The following is a 21,706-nucleotide window of genomic DNA, read 5'->3' as shown; positions in this document are numbered from 1 at the left end:
ATATATATATATATATATATATATATATATATATATATATATGTATATGTAAGCTAGTTGGTCTTCAAATATTTATGCAAATCCAAGTCAAAGAACGAGGGAGTGAGATGTCTCAGTGGATTCCGTTTATCTTTGACTGAGAAATGTTTTCGCCGGATGCAGCAGCTCTCAGACGACGTGATTGGCTGGAATTAGAGGAAACATCTTTGATTCTGCATCTAAGAAAGTCTATAAACCACAAACTCTGTGCTTTTTCTAAGCTTTCCAACCTCATTTGAAGTTGTATTTTTCTGTTGCAGATGGAGAATCGGCACCGTAAGAAGGAAACTCCTGCACCCGCCAGCACCCATCACCTGTTTGTGCACGTCAAGAGTCTAATGAGCGCCAACCTGGGGGAGGAGCTAGAGGTCTTCTTTCACATTTATGACGGGCGGGAGGGCCGGCCTCTCAGGTGAGCATTCATCCAAATAAAATATTCACAGTGATTTTTTTACGTAAATGTAGGATGAGTTAGCATCACTGCTCTGTGGGCCAGTGGTAGAGTGTCTGACCTGAGACTGTTAGGTTGTGGGTTCAAATTCAAGGTCAGGTGGACTCTGAAAATGAGAATTTTCAAGCAACTAATGGGAATGTTTTTAATCCACATTTTTAGATATTAAACAAACAGATTTGTTTGACACATAGTAACAAAATAAATGAAACTTCATTAATCAAGTCAACTATTACCACAGATATGTATTAGGACCTTTATTTTGAAAAACACAATGTTTTTTTACTGTGTCATATTTTTTTGTAGAAAGAAAAATGATGCTATAATTATGCTGTAATATTTAAAAATATATACATTTTATATCTAAATCACGTTTTACATTGAATGGCACATTTGTTTTGTTGTCTTTGGGCAAACTTTGCTTGTCAATTAGTATGAGTGGGCGGGGCTTGTGCACCAACTGACCAATCCTTTAATGTGGAAATTTTCTCAATGTGTGTGTGTGTTTTTTATACAGGTAAAATCTAAATTCTAGTCTAAATTGCTCCACTTCGTCTGCTTTAGTTGATGGTAAATCTGCTCAAAAAAGTAAAATAATCACTAAATAAATGGACCTGCTTTGACAGAGTGGAAAACATAGCTGCTTTGTTATCTTTTATTTTGAAATAAAATGATATAAAAAGTCTATCTCAGGGGTCTGCAACACTTAAAGAGCCATTCAGGTAAATTTCTTACTGGCTACAATCCAAAAGGAGCCACCAAATCTCCTTTAAGAAAATTAAGACACTAATTTATTTTTATGCTACTGCAGCAATTATGATAAACATACTTTTTTGTATAATGCAAACATAAATATAAAGAATAAATAGCAGTTAAAAAATGTAATACTTTATAACTTTTGTCAGAGGTTGCATAACATCCTTTCAAAATAAAAGACACCCTGTATTTTTGGTAAACTTGAAATGTAGGTAGTGTCACGTCAGCAGTGAAAAAAAAAAAAAAGTTTTATTTTTGTTTTTTTAGACCACGAGGAACACTCAAAATCCTCAACAATAGGACATTTTTCTTATAGATCATTATAAAAAAAGAGAAATGGGGAAAAAAAATCTATATTATAAGATTTTGCTAAGTTAAAGTTAAATTCTTAAGCTCCATGTTTGTAGTTACTTAAATAATAACAGATCCAGATCTAATGCAAAGAACTGGGTTGTACATATGAAAAACATGCCAGTCAGAGAGTTTGTACTTTTATTTTGAAACTCACTCTCCATTCATGGTGTGATTAAGCTCTGTAGTGGTACATTTCAAAGAGAAGATGAGTTAATTGATGTCCCCACCAAGTGCAGATGTCAAGATAAAGAAAACGAGTGGTTAGACCCCAAAAAGCGGAAGTTTATTTCTGTCGCTTCATGGTGTCGCATCAAGTTCTCAACTAAATCTGTATAAACGACATAAGACTTGGCCTCAAATTACACAGATTTTTAACATTTTCTTTTCTCTAAATTTCTCTTTTTCATTCTTGGCTTCAAAAAACACCAACTTTTATTTCAATTCACGAAACTCCTTGAAATTTTCCCTTGTGTTTGTTTTCCTCACTTGTCGTTTTGGAAAAATCTCCCCATGGCCGTCTGCCAATGTTGTCTCACACTGTCTGGCACATACATAAACAGGGAGGCACAAACACATTTACACAATCTCTCTGGCTGAAAGCCATGTTTGCTGCTCCACTATGGGCTGGTAATTTCTGTGTGTGTGTTTGTGTGTCTGTTGTGGACCAGATGGGACTCTGACCTGCTGTCTCAATGCCATGCCAACACTATGGGCTTCTATGCTCCATGGCAGCGTCTTTGTGTTCAGTACACTCTTCGCGTGACGGTGTTATGCTGTACCAACGCTCTCACTGATCGCTTTGAACGTCTTCTACTTTATTCTACTGACTTTTTATGTTTTATTCCTTGAAATCCCTCAACTCCACTCACATTTTGAGTTTGTTTATCCTCCATTTATCACACCGACTGGTCACTGCCCTCAATGACAACCCATGGTGTGAGCTAATACAATTATCGATATTGGGAAAGAGAACGGCGAGCGCAGTGAGGAGGGTGACTGATCTTTTGTGTTGGGTTTAAAGCCACTGACTGTATATTAGAAATGGACTGCTTGGCCCCGCCCCCTTCGCATTCCAAACAGGAAGTACCTGTTGATTCCAAGAAGCCAAAATCCCTAAGACTTCCATAGAGAAATAAAGAACTATTAATCAGTCATTCTTGCTAATCCAGATTTTTCCCTATATTTTTTCTGTAGTTATTAAAGTTATAAACTCACCAATCAGATGCCTCAACAAAAGTATGTGGTGTCACGTCAGATGTTCAAGACGTGGAAGGGTTGTGGTCTTCCAATAAGCTCACTCCTGTTTGATGATAGCCATTGCCCTTAGAAACGTTGACTCAGACTGTCTCGGACCAATCACTGCGTACTCTACACAATCTCTCTCCATACTCGTCATGTATGGACGTATAGTTCGGGCCCCCTCCGCGCCACTTTTTGACATTTGGGTGTCCCTACCTTGTCATTTTTTGATGTGCTGGCTATTCTCATTAAATCAGGTCCCCAACCCTTGGGGCGTGGTGCCAGAGAAGATAACGGGCACGGGGACCGGGTTGGGGTCCACGTCCCGAGGGTTGGGGACCCCTGATTTTTCTCTATCTATGTCAAAGGTACCAAGCGGCCCTTGATCTGGTATCGATTTTTGGCCCGGAGGTTGTGAACCCCTGATTTAATAGGCACAACGACAAGTTGGGGACACCCAAAAACGTCAGAAAGTGACGCTTATGCCTTGTTTCCACTGAGCGGTCCAAACCAGACTGGGCCGGGGAAGGCTGGACTTTTTTGCGTTTCCATTACAAAATGGACCCTTTAAGCAGGACCGACTAGTACATTTTTGGTCCCCCGTTGGCCTTAGGTCCATAGAAGAATGGAACGGACCCATTAGGGTGGAGCTTCTGTCGTCACACAATGTAATCCATTGATTGCCGGAAAGGTTTTACGACTACAGAGCTTTTCCCAACCCAAGATCCAAACCAAAAGTTTTCCCCTCATTAATTCTTGCAAAGAATAATACATCTTTCCATACTCTTATTTTCGGGGGTATGGCAGCGTAGACATGGTTAATCCACGAATACTGAGATATCGCGCCACCGTTTCCGTCTCACCCGACCTCTGCGGCTGAAGGATGTCAATAACTGTACTGACCACGTGTTGTTAAAGTTGGAAGTAAGCCATTTTCAATGGATGACGTCACACTCTATTGGTCCAGTTCCCGTATACAGTCAATGGGTAAGGTGATCAGTGAACAAAGGCGGACGAAGTTCTGATTGGGGATCAACAAGCTATTACCATCAAGTGGGAGAATATGAATAAGAGTGGTATTGAACTAGATAATGTACCTTCAACAAAAAAGCTGTAGTTAAAAGTTTAGAACGTCAAAGTTGTATATAATGGAGAAGAATCTGACAGAAAGAAATTCATGAACGCTAAACCCCAACTGTTACACCCCATCCTTGTTGATAAGAGCCAAACTTTCCTGACAGAACACCAGAAGATCTCGTAAGATTTCGTAAGACCCATTGTCCTACAAGTACAGTACAAGACAGTAAACTACACTGACTTTAAATTTAAAAGAGCCTTTACTTATTTGATCATTTCGACTTTTAGAAGTCATCCCAGTTTTCTGTACATGTGTGCTTCATGGATGGCATGTACTGGATCTATTGGGGGGGGGTTCAATTCCGCGCTTGTACTGTAGCTCCAGCAGTTAGCGGTGCCAGCGACTTGGCTTATTGTCAGACGCTGCTGCATTACAAGGTTTTTCCCTCTGCTTATCTGTGGACTGTGAAAGTCACCTAACTGGATTAGCTCTCCACTCGCCAGCCAGGATGTAAGGGGGGGCGGAAGGCCCCAGCAGGACGCTTTCCGCTGCCGCCGTTTACACCATTCAGTACAGTGGGAATGGGGAGGACAGAGTACAAAGAGAAACGGAATGAGAACTGGAGTGGTTTGCCTCTGGTTGTGTGGGGCAGGGAGCATTTGAGGACAGTTTAGTTCTAGTAATTGTAAATTTGAATTTCACAATGATTTGCAATTATTCAATTAACGCAAACCATCTGATTCCGATGCGGAGAAACGTAAAGTGTCATCATGCAGCATTTTACGTTAAAGGATAACCAAACACTAAATCAACTTTTTTTGGCTGTTGACCTCTGTTCTTGGGGTTTTGAAAGTACTTCCTGAAATTACAGTCTAAAACTGTCTGTGTGCTGCCCCCTAAAGGTTGAAACTAGGCATTACAGTTGAATTTTGTGATTGGTCAACTGGTCTAAGTCCTACACATTTCAGAAGTTTTATGTCATCATGGTCTGAAGAACCAGTACAAAAGCCCCGCCCATATTAGATTCTATAACAGTCATTCATTATCGTGTTAGCTTTCGCATCTTCGGTTGTCAAAAATCTACTGGCTTAACAATTTTCCGGAGGATTTGTGAGTTAGGCAACAGTGGTTTAGTGCAATTGCCATTAAACTCAACAAACTCCATCGTGGTGATGGGATTTGCAATGAACGTTTTATTCAGGATTATTTGCTGATACGTTAGCCTTTATTAGCTTAGGATGCTAGCGTCATTTTACCACTCAGACACGTGCCCATTCAGTCTGGACCTTGAGCTCCTGTCTTGGGAGAAGGTGGAGGAGAAAAGTCCTTAACCTCCACTGAAAGTTCTGTGGCATCACTTTGCTCTCCATGTTGATGATCCCGTAAACGGTCAAAGATTTACATTATGCCAATTTATTATTACTTAGGTATCACTGATGACATCTTCAGTGTTAAATGGTAGCCAGCATTGTGTCCTGCATCCTGATTGGCTGTAGTGTTTTGTCAGTCGATCTCCTCTGTGTCTCCTTAAGATAATGTGTTCAGTTTCTCAAAATCTACATACATTTCTCGATTAGATCTCCGTTTTCATTCTATAATACTGGACTACCTTTTCTATGAAGGTTTGAACTTTGAGAGTTTAAAGGGCTACCAAACAGGGAAGTTGGAGATTGACTCCACCCACAAATGAAATATGAAAATCCAATTAGAGGGGTGGGGCTTGGGGGCAGGACTGTTATCATTACTGGAGCTGCAGATCATGACATGAGACTTCTGAAACTTACATGGTTCTACCAATCACAAAATTCAACTGTAATACCTCGTTTCAACCTGTAGGGGGCAGCACACTATTCTATATTTTCTAGAATTAAACTAGTTTATTTTAATTCGTAAAAAAATTGGCAATGACCTACAGACAGCACTTTTAAAGCCCCATTTATAAAGGTCAATAGACAATAAAAAGTTGATTTAGGGTTTGGTTACCCTTTAAACAAGAGCAAATTATGGGTGTGACAAAAGTTTATTAAGTGTGTAATGAGAGGTTTTACCGCCTTGAAACATCTATAACCCTACGTCACGAATTCACCTGTCACAGGTTACTTTTTTTAGTGTAACTTTACAATAAATGTTGAATATCTCTACAATCTAACCACACAGGAGTCTGAATGTTAGTCTGTTTATTAGTTGTAGAGGTTAAACCTCTTTAGGTCGTTTTGTTTTTGTTTGCACTTCAGTCCAGAAGTCAAAGAGTTGTACGTTTGGATCCATCAGAACATCAGATGCATTTGTGATTCCCAGCTTCATGTCAAACATCTCTCTGCTGGGAGTTTTGACGCACTGGTCCATTTTCACGAGCGTCGTCCACCTAAGCTTTTCGGGTTAGGGTTCAGTTTTCAGATAGCTCTGTTGTGCTGCCTTCACTGTCTCCTGACATTTTCAGTCTTTCATTTTTCTCCGTTCCTGTTAGCTGTGACTCGGAGACGGTTTTTACCACACTCAGTCATCACTTGTGTTTTGTTTTGTGCAGCGAGCGCTTCTTCGTCAGGCTGAATAAAAACGGGTTGCCCAAGTCGCCGGAGAAGACGGAGAGACAATGCACGCTGTTTGTGGTGGGCAGTAACAATTAAAAAAAGTGTTTGGAAGCATCACAAAGCTGTTAAAAGTTGACTCAACCGTCTTTGTTTGGTTCTCTTTCAGGATTTGGGAAGCAGCGATCTGCGTAAAGACGTCTACATCGTTGTGCACATCATAAGAATCGGTAGGAAGGATGTTGTTTCTGCTTCCCCCTTTTGAGCACTGCGGGGATTTGAACCTCCTACCGCTGTGTGCAGGGAGGATGGGAGCCGGGGAGAAGAAGAACCTGTGCAGCGTTCAGTACAGGCGGCCTTTCGGCTGCGCCGTGGTCAGCATCGCCGACCTCCTCACCGCAGACTCTAAGGATGACCACCTGCTAAAAGTTTACACGTAAGTCGCCTTGGATCTTCAGAGACGTCCAAAATGAAACCGTTTTTTCTTTTGAGGGATGCTTCAGAGCTTTGGAGCCTTATTGACTGGCAGCTGTTGCAGTGGCAGCATTCTGCAGTTCAATACAGTCTGCCCTCATAATACCCTGAAGGTTAAAAAAAGCAACCGTTGACACAGAAGTTTGACCTAAATTGGAGCTGGACCAGACCAACTGGCCGAATTAGATCTAGTTCAAAGAAAAAGCTGTGGGGTTTGTGGGGTTTTTCCTCCAGAAACAAGACGAATGTTAATATGTGTATTCTATAATCTTTGGGGAAAATATAAATATATTAGTCTATGGTCACAGATAAACCTGCTAGCGTGTGATGGGTGGAGACAATTACTCATCGTCCAGTGTTTTGTTACTGGACTGCCACTGTGCAACCTGGAAAAAACCTTGTTGTCCACTGACCACGTTTAAAGAGAAACTGTCCTTATACTGTCACATTTTTAATTTTTCTTAAAACTCAGTGGCTCTGTACAGCTTTTAAAAATGCAACTGCTGCATCCCGATTACAAAAATGTTAAATTCAGTCACCAAGTAGTGGCATTTCAAATTGTATTATATATATTTAATCTGGTAAAACTCTTGTAAAAAAGAGATTTTTCATTATGGAGTGTTTTTTGTGCCACCATAATGGAAGCAAAAGTCACAGATTTGACATGAAAATGGTCTAAATTGCAAACAAAATGTAAAGTGATAAGAATTATAGCTCATAATTTTCAAATCAAAATGTTAATATTTCTTTCAAAAACTTTTTTTTGTTTTCAAAAAATATTTTTGCATTTGCAAACTTTTTTTTTTGCTTTCAGCAATTTTTTAGTGTTTGCACATTTTTTTTTTTAGCTTTCAAACATTTTTTTTGCATTTGCCAATTTTTTTTGTTTTCAAAAAATATTGTTGCATTTGTAAATTTTTTTGCTTTTAAAAATATTTTTGCATTTGCAAATGTTTTTGATTTTACACAATTTTTTAGTGTTTACAAACTTTTTTAGTTCTCAAAAAATATTTTTGCATTTGTTGACTTTTTATTTTGCTCTCAAAAAGCATTTTTGCATCAGCAAACTTTTTTTTGCTTAAATTTTTTTTTTTTTTGCGTTTGCAAACTTTTTTTTTGCTTCAAAAAAATTCTTTACGTTTGCAAACCCTTTTCTGCTTTTAAAATATTTTTGGGTTTGCAAACCTTTTTTTTTTGCAATCCAAAATATTTTTGTGATTGCAGCATAAATGTTTTTGGATGCGATGTTTCTCATCTTTCTCTCACCCGTGTCTTTGATTTTGCGTTCTTACGTTTAGTTTCTTGTAATGTTTGTTTCAGCTTTCTGATTGGTCCAGATTTAAAAAAAAATCTTTGGAAATGCAAAATATTTTATGAAAGCAAAAAAAGTGTTTGAAAGCAATTAATAAATATTATGCATTTTTATTCCTAACACATTACATTTTGTTTGCAATTTGGAGCATTTTGATCTGTTTTTTGAACTGTGACTTTTGCTGCAATGTGGCGGCACAAAAATCACTCCATATTTCAGTTCGCCGGAGAAGACGGAGAGACAATGCACGCTAAGATTTTCAATAAAAATCTAAAAAACTGGAAACATTGGTTAAGAGAAATCAATTTAATTGAACACTCTCATGCTTTGTGTGACTTCTGCAGAATTAATCTGTCTTTTTTCCGTTTGTCATTTTTAATGCCATTATCTATCTCTTTATCTCTGACATTATGTTTAGATTTCTCACTATTCTATTTGACAGTCTCTTTTTATTTTTATTAGTCCTTCTACACCCTTTTGACTCTGTATTTGTCATTATCTCTTTATTTTCCTTAAGGTGTAACACAGAGAGTGAGTGGTACCAGATCCATGAAAATATCATCAGAAAGGCCAATTCCAGATACAACTTATCTGGATCCAACACAGGTAAGAATCCCTGCAGCTTCCTGTCATCTGAGAAGAACCCCAATGACTTGAATCTGATGGGTTTTTAGTGCCTGTGAGGTCTCTTTCATCATCCTCATGTTGTTGTAAAGCAGCAGAATTACATCATTAGCGTCTTGTTCCAGTCAGCAGCTTTAGCGTGAGAAGTTCCTCTTTTGAGGAGTGGGTCAGCCTTAACATTCTCACTTGTGCTGGGAACTTGTAATTGCATAAGAGCCCAGACAGTTTGTATAAATAGCTGCATTCACATCACTCTGAACAACAGCATCAGCCGTCTCCCATGGCAACGAGTTGATGAAAAATCAGAACATTTAGTTCCACAGACGTCAAAGAAAAACAACAACTCTCTCGAAGAAGAAGTGTGTTTGCAATCACACACATTCACAATCATACAAACACATATATGCATGCACATGTACACAAACATGTATACAAATACAAACACACACGAGTGCACTTACACAAGAGTATGCTCACACATTTAAAAACACCCATGCACACACAAACCCACACACCTGCATACAACGCACACACAATGCACATTTATAGCTCAAATAAATCCACATACTGAAACACACTTTTATGCATTCATACATATACAAGCATGCATGCAGAGACGCATGCATTTACCCACAAACACACATGCAAAAATACACACCAAAAAAGTGCAGTAGGTGGAATGGTTTTTTTTTATGTTTTTTATGTTTTTTGGGAGAAAAAAAAAAATATGTCTAAATCTTCTTAAATGAAGTTAAAAGAAGTTTGAACGTTTCAGGAGTGTTCCAGCTCATAAAACATTTCTAAAACAATTCAAACTATAAAGAGATAAATCTTTAATGTGAGCAAACTGTTTAAATTCCTGAATTTTGTTGCAAGAATGCAAAACCTTGCAGCCATTGACTGTATATGAGTACTGGACTGAGTGAGTGTGATGTCACCAATTGAAAATGCCTTACTTATGGTTCCAACCAGATGAAGTCAGTGTAGTCGCCATTTTTGCGATTATGGATGTCGCCATATGAGGTGAATAAGTAGTGATTGGTCTGCATCGAGCTATGTCAATGTTGCTATGGCAACCGCTCTCACCAGTTAGGAGTGACCTCATTGGTAGTCCCCACACACACAACGGGTTATGGAGAATTTGTCTATCCAACGTTTTTAATGTTTAACTTGGGGACCAGTAGGCACCACAAACTTTTATTGAGACATGTGATTGGCCAGTTTTTAGCTTGAATAATTGGCTCTTATATGCTCCTTGTGTGCAGCCTGACTGTTAGAAAATGAGAAATTGGAGAATAGGAGTGTAGATTGTATGTACGTCTTACGGCCGTCCTTTGAGTATGACTTATTTATCACCTACACACCCAATCCGTGCAGGATTTGAGCTCGGCCAGTAAGGACTTAACTCTTCTGGGGTCCAGATGACCCTACCCTTATATTGACGTGTTATCCATCCCATGACAAATATGGATGAAGGTGGACAGGTTTTCATGTCTGCACCAGTGAAAATCAAAAATCATTGGAAAAAAAGTTCAGTGTACTGTCTTGTGGGGTCCAGGTGACCCCACTCCCAATGTCAACATACCTAGAGTAGCACAAGGGTTAAGACGCAGCCGCTCCTTTCTGCGACCCTCCACAGGCGGGGCAATCCAAAAAGTTGCAGTGCAGGTCAACGCCTGTAGGGCGGCATGTGGCTCGTGCTACGGTCACAAATACAACTGCCACCGTGTGATTAGCAGAGTCTTTAAGATTTCATCCCACCACCCGATTTTTTTGAAAAGCTTTAATGTCAGCAACTTTACCTAGAATGTGACCAGTAGTAGTAATAAATGTTGGGCTAAATAAATAAATGTGCAGAATTGAAGTCCTCTGCTTACCTTATTTTATATTTTTCTGAACTCTGGTCACGCCATGGAAAGGATACTGGTATCCACCCAAAAACCACTTCTTCCTTATCCCGGACGAGCCCCCAAGTTGCAGGCTTCTGCTTACAGTATTTTATGTGACTGGACTCTGGTCATGCCATAGAAAGGATACTGGTACCCACCCAAAAACACATTTGTTCCTCATCCCGGACGAGCCCCCAAGTTGCAAGCTTCTGCTTACCTTATTTTATGTGAGTCTGGACTCTGGTCATGCCATGGAAAGGATACTGGTATCCACCCAAAAATCTACTTCTTCCTCATCCCGGACAAGCCCCCAAGTTGCAGGTTTCTGCTTACCTTATTTTAAGTGGTTTTGGACTCTGGTCACGCCATGGAAAGGATACTGACACCCACCCAAAAATCTGCTTCTTCCTCATCCCGGACGAGCCCCCAAATTGTTGGTCAGTCAGGTAGTCATCGGGTGTTCAGAATGGTCCGCTACCGGTCGCACCTAATATGGTCAGACGGTGACGTTTGTTGATATTTGCATATTGTCCAGTCAGAACTGCTGCTGGCCGATGATACGGGTGTCACCGCCCGGATGTCTTTGGACTGCCACTTGAAATAGCCACTGACTGAAATCAACTTTTAGACAAAAATCGTCCAATCACCAACCACCACCTCCTGATTACAACCATTCTGAATATGCTAAAAAACTTCTATGAAGGTTGTCGTGTGGTTACATTTTGGGATACGTAACCGTAGTCTTATTAAGGCTTAAGCAGTACTAAAGCAGCTGAGAAATGTTGGAATACTAAACAGAAACTTGTTGTTTTTCAGCATCTCTCTGCTGATGTGGCTTCTTTTAATCTCATATTGGGCTTTCAACTAAATCTTTATCAGGTTCAATTATCAGCTTTGTTTGCTGTCTAATTCCGCTTCTGCCGCCTGGCAATATCACCAACGATAAAACACAGGCAGGCTCACGGGATCAGATTAACAGAGGATAACACATCAAGAGATAACTCTCATCGCAGCTGAACTTCCATCACATTCAGTGGATCTTTTTTTCTTTTCCTTAAGTGTTTTTTTTAATGCCTGCTGGCAAACATTGACATTTTTATCTTTGAAATTCTGCAACCAAAAGCAATTATTCACAGCCACAATGAAAGACAGGCGTAATGACAGAGCGCAGCAGGTTTCTCTTTTTTCCTCAGATGCTACCCACCATGTGGAAGTGCTGCTTCAGGCTTTTATTTTGATAGCATTATGCTCACGGAGGATAAACACTTAGATGTTCAACAGTTTAACAGCTTTACTGCCAGCGAGAATTTACAGCTGATCAAATCGGAAAATTGACAGTTTTGTTTTCTTTTTTTGGAGACAATTACAAAACATGAAAGGTAGTGATTGGTTGGTTCTTGCCCTGCCCACCCATGTGTCCAAGTGTCCTGTTTTTTGGATGTTCATGTGTGTTTTTCGAGTTGGAAAGTCATTTTGAACATCATAACAACACCACATGATCTCAGCATTTCTCTAAGTTTGCAATTTTCCCTAAATTGGCTTTAAAATAAGAGCTGAAACCACCGTTTAGAAATGTGAATCTTAATAATATTCTATTTTAACATTTTCTATCAAAATTAAAGCAGGTTTTCATTCAGATTCTGTGTTATTTCTTTCTCTTATGAGGAGAATCACCAAAATACACCACACCTCTGCTCCTGATCCGCCCCTTATATCAAATTTGAGAACTCTTTGTGGACGACAATTACAAAAAAAGTTTGCCCACCCTTGAGATAAACCATTTCCTGAGTATTAGACACAAACCATCAACTTCTTATTACCAGGAATATTAGAAAACAACATGTGTCCTTATAAAATATACCAATAGAACAATTACTGACTATCTCTGTATGCATAAGCTTCCCAAAGTCAAGGATCTATTCAGAAATGTTTCTATGTCAAAAATAAAGTGTCAAATCTATATCGGTGGATTTTTTTTCACATTGGATCGATACAGACAAACTAAAATTGTGCAAATATCAGCCAATACTGATAAATTCAAATTATGCAAATATCGGCCAATTCCGAATCTGGCGCTGATATATTACCTATCCCTAATCTGTGTGGTGTTGAGCTTTTATTTAGTCTGCGCCGAAATCCTCAAATCAGGAGCTAATGAACCAAAGAGACACGACTGGGCTGTTCTTGAAATGCATAACAGGCTGCTTTTTTCGTCTTGTAGCTTGAAAACCGTCTTTACAAATCTGTCATTCCGATTCTTTGGACCCTTTAAGGTTGAATTTACTGCTAAATAAAGGTAGATAGATGAAGATGGTGTCTTTATATGACGTAGTCTATAAAAGGAGTTTTTGGTCTCGGTATGAGTCAGAAAAGGTAATTCAGCTCCCACCTCCACACGCCTGAGTGGGTGGCAACAGAACAGACAGCTCACTCTGTTTTGTTTTCCCTTGTTTAGTTTTTTTATGACTTTGTAAAAAGTGTCATCTGGGAGCAAAAAAAGATTGGGAATTTTTTTAATTTTTTAGGTCATTTTTAAAAATCACAGCAGTATAAAAGCTATCAATAGATAGCTTTTAGTGCCTGACTGAGTGTGCAGTGAAAGCCAAAAGCGGAGTCCAAATTAGATCAGATTATGCCTGAATACATTTGAAATAATCTGTTCTGTTTTTATTAATCCTTTAAGCCACATGTTCCTGCAGCACTTTGGTTTCTTTTTGGTATTTTTGCTATCTTTTTACCATATTAGGAATGTCACATTTTTCTAAAGTGGGTATAAGACCTGGAGGTGCTTATCTGTGTTTCAACAGTTTTTTGGGAGATTTTTTGACTAAACTTTTCATTGATTTTAGTCACAAAGCAAAATGAAAAAATGTTAAATTTTGGAAAAATAAAGTTAACATCCAAACAGAATTAGTTATTAATAGGATATGCAACAGTTTTAACCCAGTCTAATGGTAATCACTAGTTTGAAGGACACCTATGAAAATAAATGGTTAGACTGATATCTGTTGATGTCTTCCATCCGTTCATCTCCTAAACCCATTTTGTCCTTTCACTGGGCTCCCGGAGCCTAACCCGGCTACAGTTGGGCAAAGGCAGGGTACACCTCGGACAGGTCACCAATCCGTCACAGGGCCACAATCACACACCCATACACTTCTATTGATTCACTTAAACAAACTTACTGAAGCGTATCAACATCTTCTTCTTACTACAATGTGGGATTGCACTTTATTGAAGCAATACATAAACTCAGAACTGTATCGTCACAACCATACGGGGGTTGACTTGTATGGGGGCTGTGGGTTTTTGGGTTGACCTTTATAAGGTCATAGAGAGGAGTGGCCGCATCTTAAGGGGCTCGCAGGTGTGTCTTGCAGTTCCCTTGAACAGTACAACCTGTCATTCGAACGCCTCGGAGAAAAAATGTGCAGTGTGTTAGTTAGTGTGATTCACGAAGCAGTCTATGACTTTGCTAACGTTGCCACTCTACGGATTCACTTAGTGTCTTACAACTTTGCTATTTTATACGAGTCACCTGTAACTGTTCAGGTTTTCCATTTTTTAGCTGCAGACAGCCCATATTTAGCCATAAGGACAGCTGTGAGTAAGGCTTTAGATGTTGAGTGTGCGACATCTCCCAGGGCTGTGCATGAAGTGACATATCAATACACCAACATTGTCACCATATGAGATCCTCAGTTCCTAATCTTCCTAAAAACAGGTAGAAAAGAAGAACAAGCAGGTCTCACTTAGCTGTTGGTGGCTGTAGCTCAATGTGTTAAAGAGGGCTGAGGGTTCAACTCCTGAGTTTTCAACAATCATTGTGTCTTTATCAAGACAACTAATCTTTTAGTCTCACCAGTCCCTAAAATCCCTGAAGGCAAAGAGGATGTTTCAAACCAATTGGAGGAAATGTAACACAGTCTGGGTGTTGTACAAGTGAGAATTCTAACAGTCACATGGAAATCAAGAGGCCACACCCCCTTTCCTGTACTGTTTTGATCTCAAAGGTTAAGTAAAATGATAAGATTTGTGAAATATCAATAATTAATTTATAGTCACATTTATTTCTGATGTAAAATCAGGTTGTTTTACTTATTTTAAACTTATTTTCTTGGGGGGTAAGCCCTCTAGTGGTCACATAGTGAATTGGTTGCTTTAATTTTGAAACAGGCATCAAACAGGAAGTCTGAGAAATGTTAGTAATTTTGTCAATTCTTAACTTCCATGTATGTCCTCAAAAAAATCCATCATTATTAGTTAAGTTTTGTCATCATCTAAAAGTTCTTGAAACTTTTCTTCTCAACTTCTTGCCTCGTCTAGAACGGCGTAGTCAAGCATGTAACCATCAGGTCTGCAAACAAGTCACGTCTCCTTGTTTACTGCCAGTGATTTGAACATCTCACAGCTAATAAACCATTGCATCACTGCCTCCTAACTCCCCCAAAGCACATCCACAACAGTAATTATCCTCATCTTGTCTCTGGCACTTGAATTTGTTGTTTATGCGTTTGCCTCTCCTCAAAATGATCAGGGCTCATACACACACATCAATAAGCAGCACTGTGAGCTCCTAACGTGGGCTGATGCTTCAATTTACTTTTCAATTTGATTTCTCAAGTTACTGCGTGAATATATTGATCTTGAGACTTCAGATGATTTGCAGCTTTTCCTCGGAAAAAAGCTAAATTTAACTCACAAATCTCCTTCTCTTCATGGTTTCTGTTGTTCACTGCTTGATCGTTGTTGATGTTTTTGGAGCTCTATGCTACATTTGTGGCACAGCCGAGAAAAGAAATGATTCTGAGTCGTGAAGGTTGCCATTATCTGGTGTTTCAGGCCTGGCGGTGGCTCTGCAGCTCCTCCACGGAGACATAGAGCAGCTGAGGCGCGAGTATATGGTCCTGTTCACCCGGGGCGTGTCCATCACCAGGAAACTGGGGTTCTCTGACATCATCATGCCAGGTAAGATCTTCTCCAACTCATCTATCTCATCAAATATAGAGAATTTTCTATGTGTAAAAGCTAACATAAAACAATCAAATAATGTATTTAACCATTTAAGTATTATTCCCTGCTTAACTCACGATGTTTTGTTCTTTAAAATGCTAAGATCACGCTTCACTAAGACAATATAATGCCATTAAACATTCAACAACGCGCTCTCAAAAGAAAACACAGCTAATTTATCGCTCAATTAAACTGCTAAGCGTTCCAGCACAAACGCATTTCTCACTTGTCTATCTGTCGTGTACATTTATTTCACACATTACATTTAATCATGAAAAACAGACAGTCCATTGATGTCAAAGTAAAATACAAAAAATTAACCGCATGAGAATTTCACTCGTGTTAGTGTCTATTTGCACAAGCTGAAGAGTACTTAAATGAATGTTGTCTAAAGGACAAAAACATTTTTTTAAAGTACAACTTCATGCTAACTGACTAAATGTTTAGAAGTGGCATTATGGGATAGATGAGGGGAAGTGTGTAAAGATATTTTTTCAACATACCTATTGCTACTTGTTAATATGATCTGATAAAAATGTAAAGTAGTATTAAAACGAGGCTTAAATAACTTATTTCATTAAAAACATATTTTTAAATAGCGTTAGCTTAAACAATAATTTATTAAATGTTCTTTGAAAGCAACAGCTTGTAATTTTTCAAGCAAAAATTCCTTTTCTGTTAGTTTTTAATGAGAACAATACCTCAAAGTTCTACTAATATAACATTTCCATTAGAAAAAACAAACTGCATCCACTGCTACTAGGTATTAACGTTCCCTGGGAAGGAACAACAGCTCAGCTTTTCTTTAGAGCTTAGAACAAACCTGTTAAGAATTAGTGGACTTAGAATTGAACGTTTATTTTGAATATGTATCATTTTAGCTAGGTGTTTAGCTAATAAAACATTAAAGTTACTACAGGCTTTCATGCCTTTGTTTGCTTAAAACGGCCTACAATTTACACGGCTTACAAAAAGCTTGGTTGATTTTATCAGTATTTAATTTGTGGTTCATCTGAAATATAATTTAATCAAATACTTTTACAATTTCTAGACAGAATTTTTCATCATGGTTTAAACCTGATTTCCTTTCTCTCTCACGTGAGCGTGCTCGTCCTCTCTAAATGACACAAACCTTGCAGAGACCCTCGGGCCTGGTTGGATGGGGTCTTGTTGTCTTGGTAACAAATGCTCAGCCCCCTTGAATGGAAGATGAAAGCAAAGACACAAACATTCATCTGTATATTTATCTACGCTTGAAGAAATGTGAGAGAATGTTTGGATTTGCTTCCTGGATGATTTCTGACAACATAACAGAAGGAAGTGTCACTCAGACAGGAGCTGATGTTTGGAACGAGAGGAGAACGCTCGTTATATTATGTTGATAAAAAAAGGAGGCACAGCCAGTATAACCCCCTCACCGGCTCACTAACACAGATTTACGTTCAGCGTATCTTTTTTTTTTCCTCCTTTGGTTACAAACCCTTAACGCTGAGTGCTCCCGTTCTTTCTGCTTGTGTAAGCCCACCCGAGGGCGAATGAAGCCGTCTGCCCCTTTGTTTTTTTTTGTTTTTTTACCCAGAATGTATTTGTACCAGCCTCTGTATTACTCCTCATTATCTTTTGTTGTATTTTATTATTTCAAAAAAGAAAAGTCTATAAAAAAATGAAAAGCTTTAACTCTCCTGTGTGAAAAAATGTAATGGTTTCCATGGTTTCTATCATAAAGATCAGTGGTTAAATAAACCATATGTTCTCCTGGCTTGGATACTACACACTCAGCTACAGCTACAACAAAAATCTGCAGTCACTGTGTTTCTATATTTCTTTTTTTGACCTTTCAGGAAGCTTGTTCCATTGGGGCTCTGCCTAAAAAAACATTTTTTAACGATTACTCCTTCACACAAGGAAAAGAATAAAATAAATCTACTTTGTTGCCACTTACACACATTCTAGAAAGCGCATTTAGCTCATTGTGTTCACACTAAACAAGCAGGGGGGGGCTTCTTTCTTTTTCTTTTTTTTTCCTACTGATCTTAAAGCTCAAAAAGTTGTTTTTTTTGTAGTATTTTCAGTTTAAGGTAATTTGGACCTTTTAGGTTTTGCTGTAATTTCTATCTTCTTTCACTGATTTTCAGCACATAAATCATTTATTTGTGTTTAGTTTCATGTAAGTTAAAAAGTAAAATTACATTCATACCTGGCTAAGAAAAATCACCCTTGTGTTTTATTGATGAAGTTTGCTCCTACATGTACTTTATGTCTATTTTTCCCTTCTTTATGCAGGAGAAATGAGGAATGACCTTTACATCACACTGGAGAAGGGAGAGTTTGAGAAGGGCGGGAAGAGCGTCGCCCGGAATGTAGAGATCACGGTTTATGTGTTAGACATTGATGGACAGATCCTTAAGGTAAAACCTTTTTTTTTTTCTTTTTTGAGTGTCAAACTTGCTTTTTTCGATCTCTGCAACATCGTGTCTCCATTTAAACACAGCTGACCCAGTTGAGAGCGTAGTGTCTCTCCTGTGTGTTGCCCATTTCTGGTTTTAGCAATGTGACAGTCCGCCTCTGTGGTTTCCCTCGCTGGCTTGGCGTTTTACAGAAAATATAGTCAAATATAACCCTGCCTAAAGTGGCGCTGCCGCCACATGGCACACAACACCCTAACACACATAAATGCACTCATAAACCTCGTCTTTGCTCACTTTATAGCACAAGAAGATTCATGTTCGCTCCATAACACTGATATGAGACTGTCTTATTTTAGGGTCACGCTGCCGCTGGTTCAGGCGAACCAGGTGGAGACGAGTACCACTCTCTGGTTCTGTACCACAACAACAGTCCTCGCTGGTCGGAACAGATCAAGCTGCCCATCCCGGTGGACATGTTCAGAGGATCGCACGTTCGCTTTGAGTTTCGACACTGCTCCAGTAAGCCCCAATTGAACTACCCTTCGTTTGCTTCCTCATTGAGCACCAAGTATCTTTAAAAGGTTTGCTCAGGTGTTTCATTTTACCACCAAATATAAACCTGAAGAGTCTTTCTCCACTTTATTGGTAGACTTCAAAATCGATCTGTAAGATATTAAATGCGCCGACTCAATCTGACCTTTCTACAAATCAATTTCTCTCTCTAAGAGGAGTGGTAGTCTGCCATTCCCGTCCCATAATTATTTGAGTTAGTTCACCTTATTATTTCCATGTGAAACTACGTTATTTTCTTACCTACGATGAAGCTCTCAATATCTCTTTTTTTTAGACAAGAGGGAAGAGGTTGAGCCTCTCCTCTCATAGCAAGATGAGATTATTATTTCCAAGTTAAGAGGCAGTGGGGCTGTATGCAATCGCCTTATTACTCCTGGCAGTCATTGGCACCGAAAGGCACCCTGTTAAGATCCCAATTTAGACCTGTAGTGACACCAAACTAAGGGGGCCAATGAGTGTGGATGACGGCTTTCCAACGTCTGAGCCGACTGCCTATGGAAATCTGATTAGCGGAGCCTCTTAACGCTAATTTAAGCCAAATGGAAAGTTCATATTTCCCTTGATGTGCTTTTAAGTACTGTCTTGTTTCTATGCTCATTAGGCTCCAGCAAGAAGTTGTAATTTTTTAATGTGATTTCAAGGTCTGCAGTCTTTACTTTAAAAAAACAATTGAAAAGAGACTGACAGGGTCTGTCAGTATTAACAGTGCTATGCGTTTTTTTACGGTACATTGTTGCAAAAAACTGGAAAAATGTTTTTCCATGTTAAATACAGAAAAAAAACATTAATTAAATACAAGTATTTAGTTTGTTTCAGCAGTTTGTCAAAATATTTTGTCAAAAAATATATTATTCTTTTAGAATTAACCATATTATTTTTAGAATTAGCCCTACCATTTTTAGAGCTAGCCCTAGCATTTTTAGAGCTAGCCCTAGCATTTTTAGAGCTAGCCCTACCATTTTTAGAGTTAGCCCTACCATTTTTAGAATTAGCCCTAGCATTTTAGAATTAGCCCTAGCATTTTAGAATTAGCCCTAGCATTTTTAGAGCTAGCCCTAGCATTTTTAGAGCTAGCCCTACCATTTTTAGAGTTAGCCCTAGCATTTTTAGAGTTAGCCCTAGCATTTTTAAAGTTAGCCCTAGCATTTTAGAATTAGCCCTAGCATTTTTAGAATTAGCCCTAGCATTTTTAGAGTTAGCCCTAGCATTTTTAAAGTTAGCCCTAGCATTTTAGAATTAGCCCTAGCATTTTTAGAATTAGCCCTAGCATTTTTAGAATTAGCCCTAGCATTTTTAGAATTAGCCCTAGCATTTTTAGAATTAGCCCTAGCATTTTTAGAATTAGCCCTAGCATTTTTAGAATTAGCCCTAGCATTTTTAGAATTAGCCCTAGCATTTTTAGAATTAGCCCTAGCATTTTTAGAATTAGCCCTAGCATTTTTAGAATTAGCCCTAGCATTTTTAGAATTAGCCCTAGCATTTTTAGAGCTAGCCCTAGCATTTTTAGAGCTAGCCCTAGCATTTTGAGAACTAGCCCTAGCATTTTTAGAGCTAGCCCTAGCATTTTGAGAACTAGCCCTATCATTTTTAGAGTTAGCCCTAGCATTTTTAGAGTTAGCTCTAGCATTTTAACATTATCCCTAGCATTTTTAGAATTAGCCCTAGCATTTTTAGAGTTAGCTCTAGCATTTTAACATTATCCCTAGCATTTTTAGAATTAGCCCTAGCATTTTTTTTATTTAGCCCTAGCATTTTTAGAATTAGCCCTAGCATTTTTTTTATTTAGCCCTAGCATTTTTAGAATTAGCCCTAGCATTTTAAAGTTAGCCTAGCATTTTTAGAGCTAGCCCTATTAGTTTTAGTATAATCCCAAGCATTTTTACAGTTAGTCCTAGCATTTTTAGAATTAGCCCTAGCATTTTTAGAATTAGCCCTGGCATTTTTAAAAAGAACCCTAGCATTTTTAAGGTTAGCCTAAGCATTTTTAGAATTAACCATGCCATTCTCTAATACTGCTAACGGTTTTTCCTGTATGATACCAAGAGGTCCCATTATACTTACAGCAAAATGACCAAAATAAGCTAATTTGAACTCAGCAATCAGGGGGATAAACATGCAAATTGTATACCAACCAAATCATGTACTAATCCACACCACAGTGAGGACCATTGTCCTGACAGGCAGCAGCATCCATTAGTGACTGTTTCTGCTGTTTTTTGCTTCTTTCAGGTGAATTCCTGTAAATTGTGTCTATCAGACATGTTCAAATGCACAATTAAAACAATAAGAGTAGATGGGAAAACTAATTTTCTGTTGCACTAAATATTAGCATGACTTCAGCAGGTCTCCCTTGAGCTCATTATTAAACATTTAATATCTGGCAACTCAGCTGCAATTCAGTTTATCAATTGGTGCAAATACAAAACTGCTTTTTACTTCACCATCACTTAACGTCATAATTAAACAGTATATGTTAGCTTAACACAACATAGATAGTTGTTGCTCGTTACCACAGTTATGTAGTAATGGGACAACAAGACAACACGGTGACACAAATCTCCAATTTCCATATTTTTAGCAATTTGTACGTATATTATTCTTATGTATCTTGATCGTATTATCATTTCAATAAATCAACATAAACTATGCATTTTGCACGTGCACAGCTTGTATTACGAGTTGCCTGAGGTTTTAATGACCGTAGATTTGGAGCTACTGTCACCAAAGCTCTACTTTCTAACAGCCATGATTGTCTGTGACCGTTAAGGCAAAAGTGCATCGATTTGTAATTTAGTTCTAGTCAAACCTGCAATTCCTGGGAGAGGAAGTACACACTAACTTACAGACACACACATAACTAAATTAATTGCCGGCATTGCATTGGAAGCAAAGCGAAACTCTCTAGTCATTTGGGTTTCACTTCCTGCTGTGCGCACATTAGTAGTTCAGTGCCAAAGCAGCAGATAAA

At 38.6% G+C, this 21,706-nt stretch overlaps 1 protein-coding gene across 2 annotated transcripts in view; it reads left to right on the top strand.

The window, feature by feature from the left end:
• Positions 1 to 21,706, top strand: part of dock4b (dedicator of cytokinesis 4b) — a 141,215-nt gene that overhangs the window by 61,189 nt on the left and 58,320 nt on the right. For both annotated transcript variants that reach the window (XM_036210305.1, XM_024290061.2), the window contains exons 8-15: positions 300 to 451; positions 6,445 to 6,526; positions 6,615 to 6,675; positions 6,749 to 6,881; positions 8,749 to 8,837; positions 15,587 to 15,712; positions 18,041 to 18,165; positions 18,522 to 18,684. In XM_036210305.1, coding sequence (XP_036066198.1) covers positions 300 to 451; positions 6,445 to 6,526; positions 6,615 to 6,675; positions 6,749 to 6,881; positions 8,749 to 8,837; positions 15,587 to 15,712; positions 18,041 to 18,165; positions 18,522 to 18,684 — 931 coding nt within the window. The remainder of the gene's footprint in view (positions 1 to 299; positions 452 to 6,444; positions 6,527 to 6,614; positions 6,676 to 6,748; positions 6,882 to 8,748; positions 8,838 to 15,586; positions 15,713 to 18,040; positions 18,166 to 18,521; positions 18,685 to 21,706) is intronic.

Source organism: Oryzias melastigma, linkage group LG23 (genome assembly GCF_002922805.2).
Source record: "Oryzias melastigma strain HK-1 linkage group LG23, ASM292280v2, whole genome shotgun sequence".
Lineage (NCBI taxonomy): Eukaryota > Metazoa > Chordata > Actinopteri > Beloniformes > Adrianichthyidae > Oryzias > Oryzias melastigma.
The sequence above is the reverse complement of the archived record's forward strand: the minus strand, read 5'-3'. Positions and strand labels throughout refer to the sequence as shown.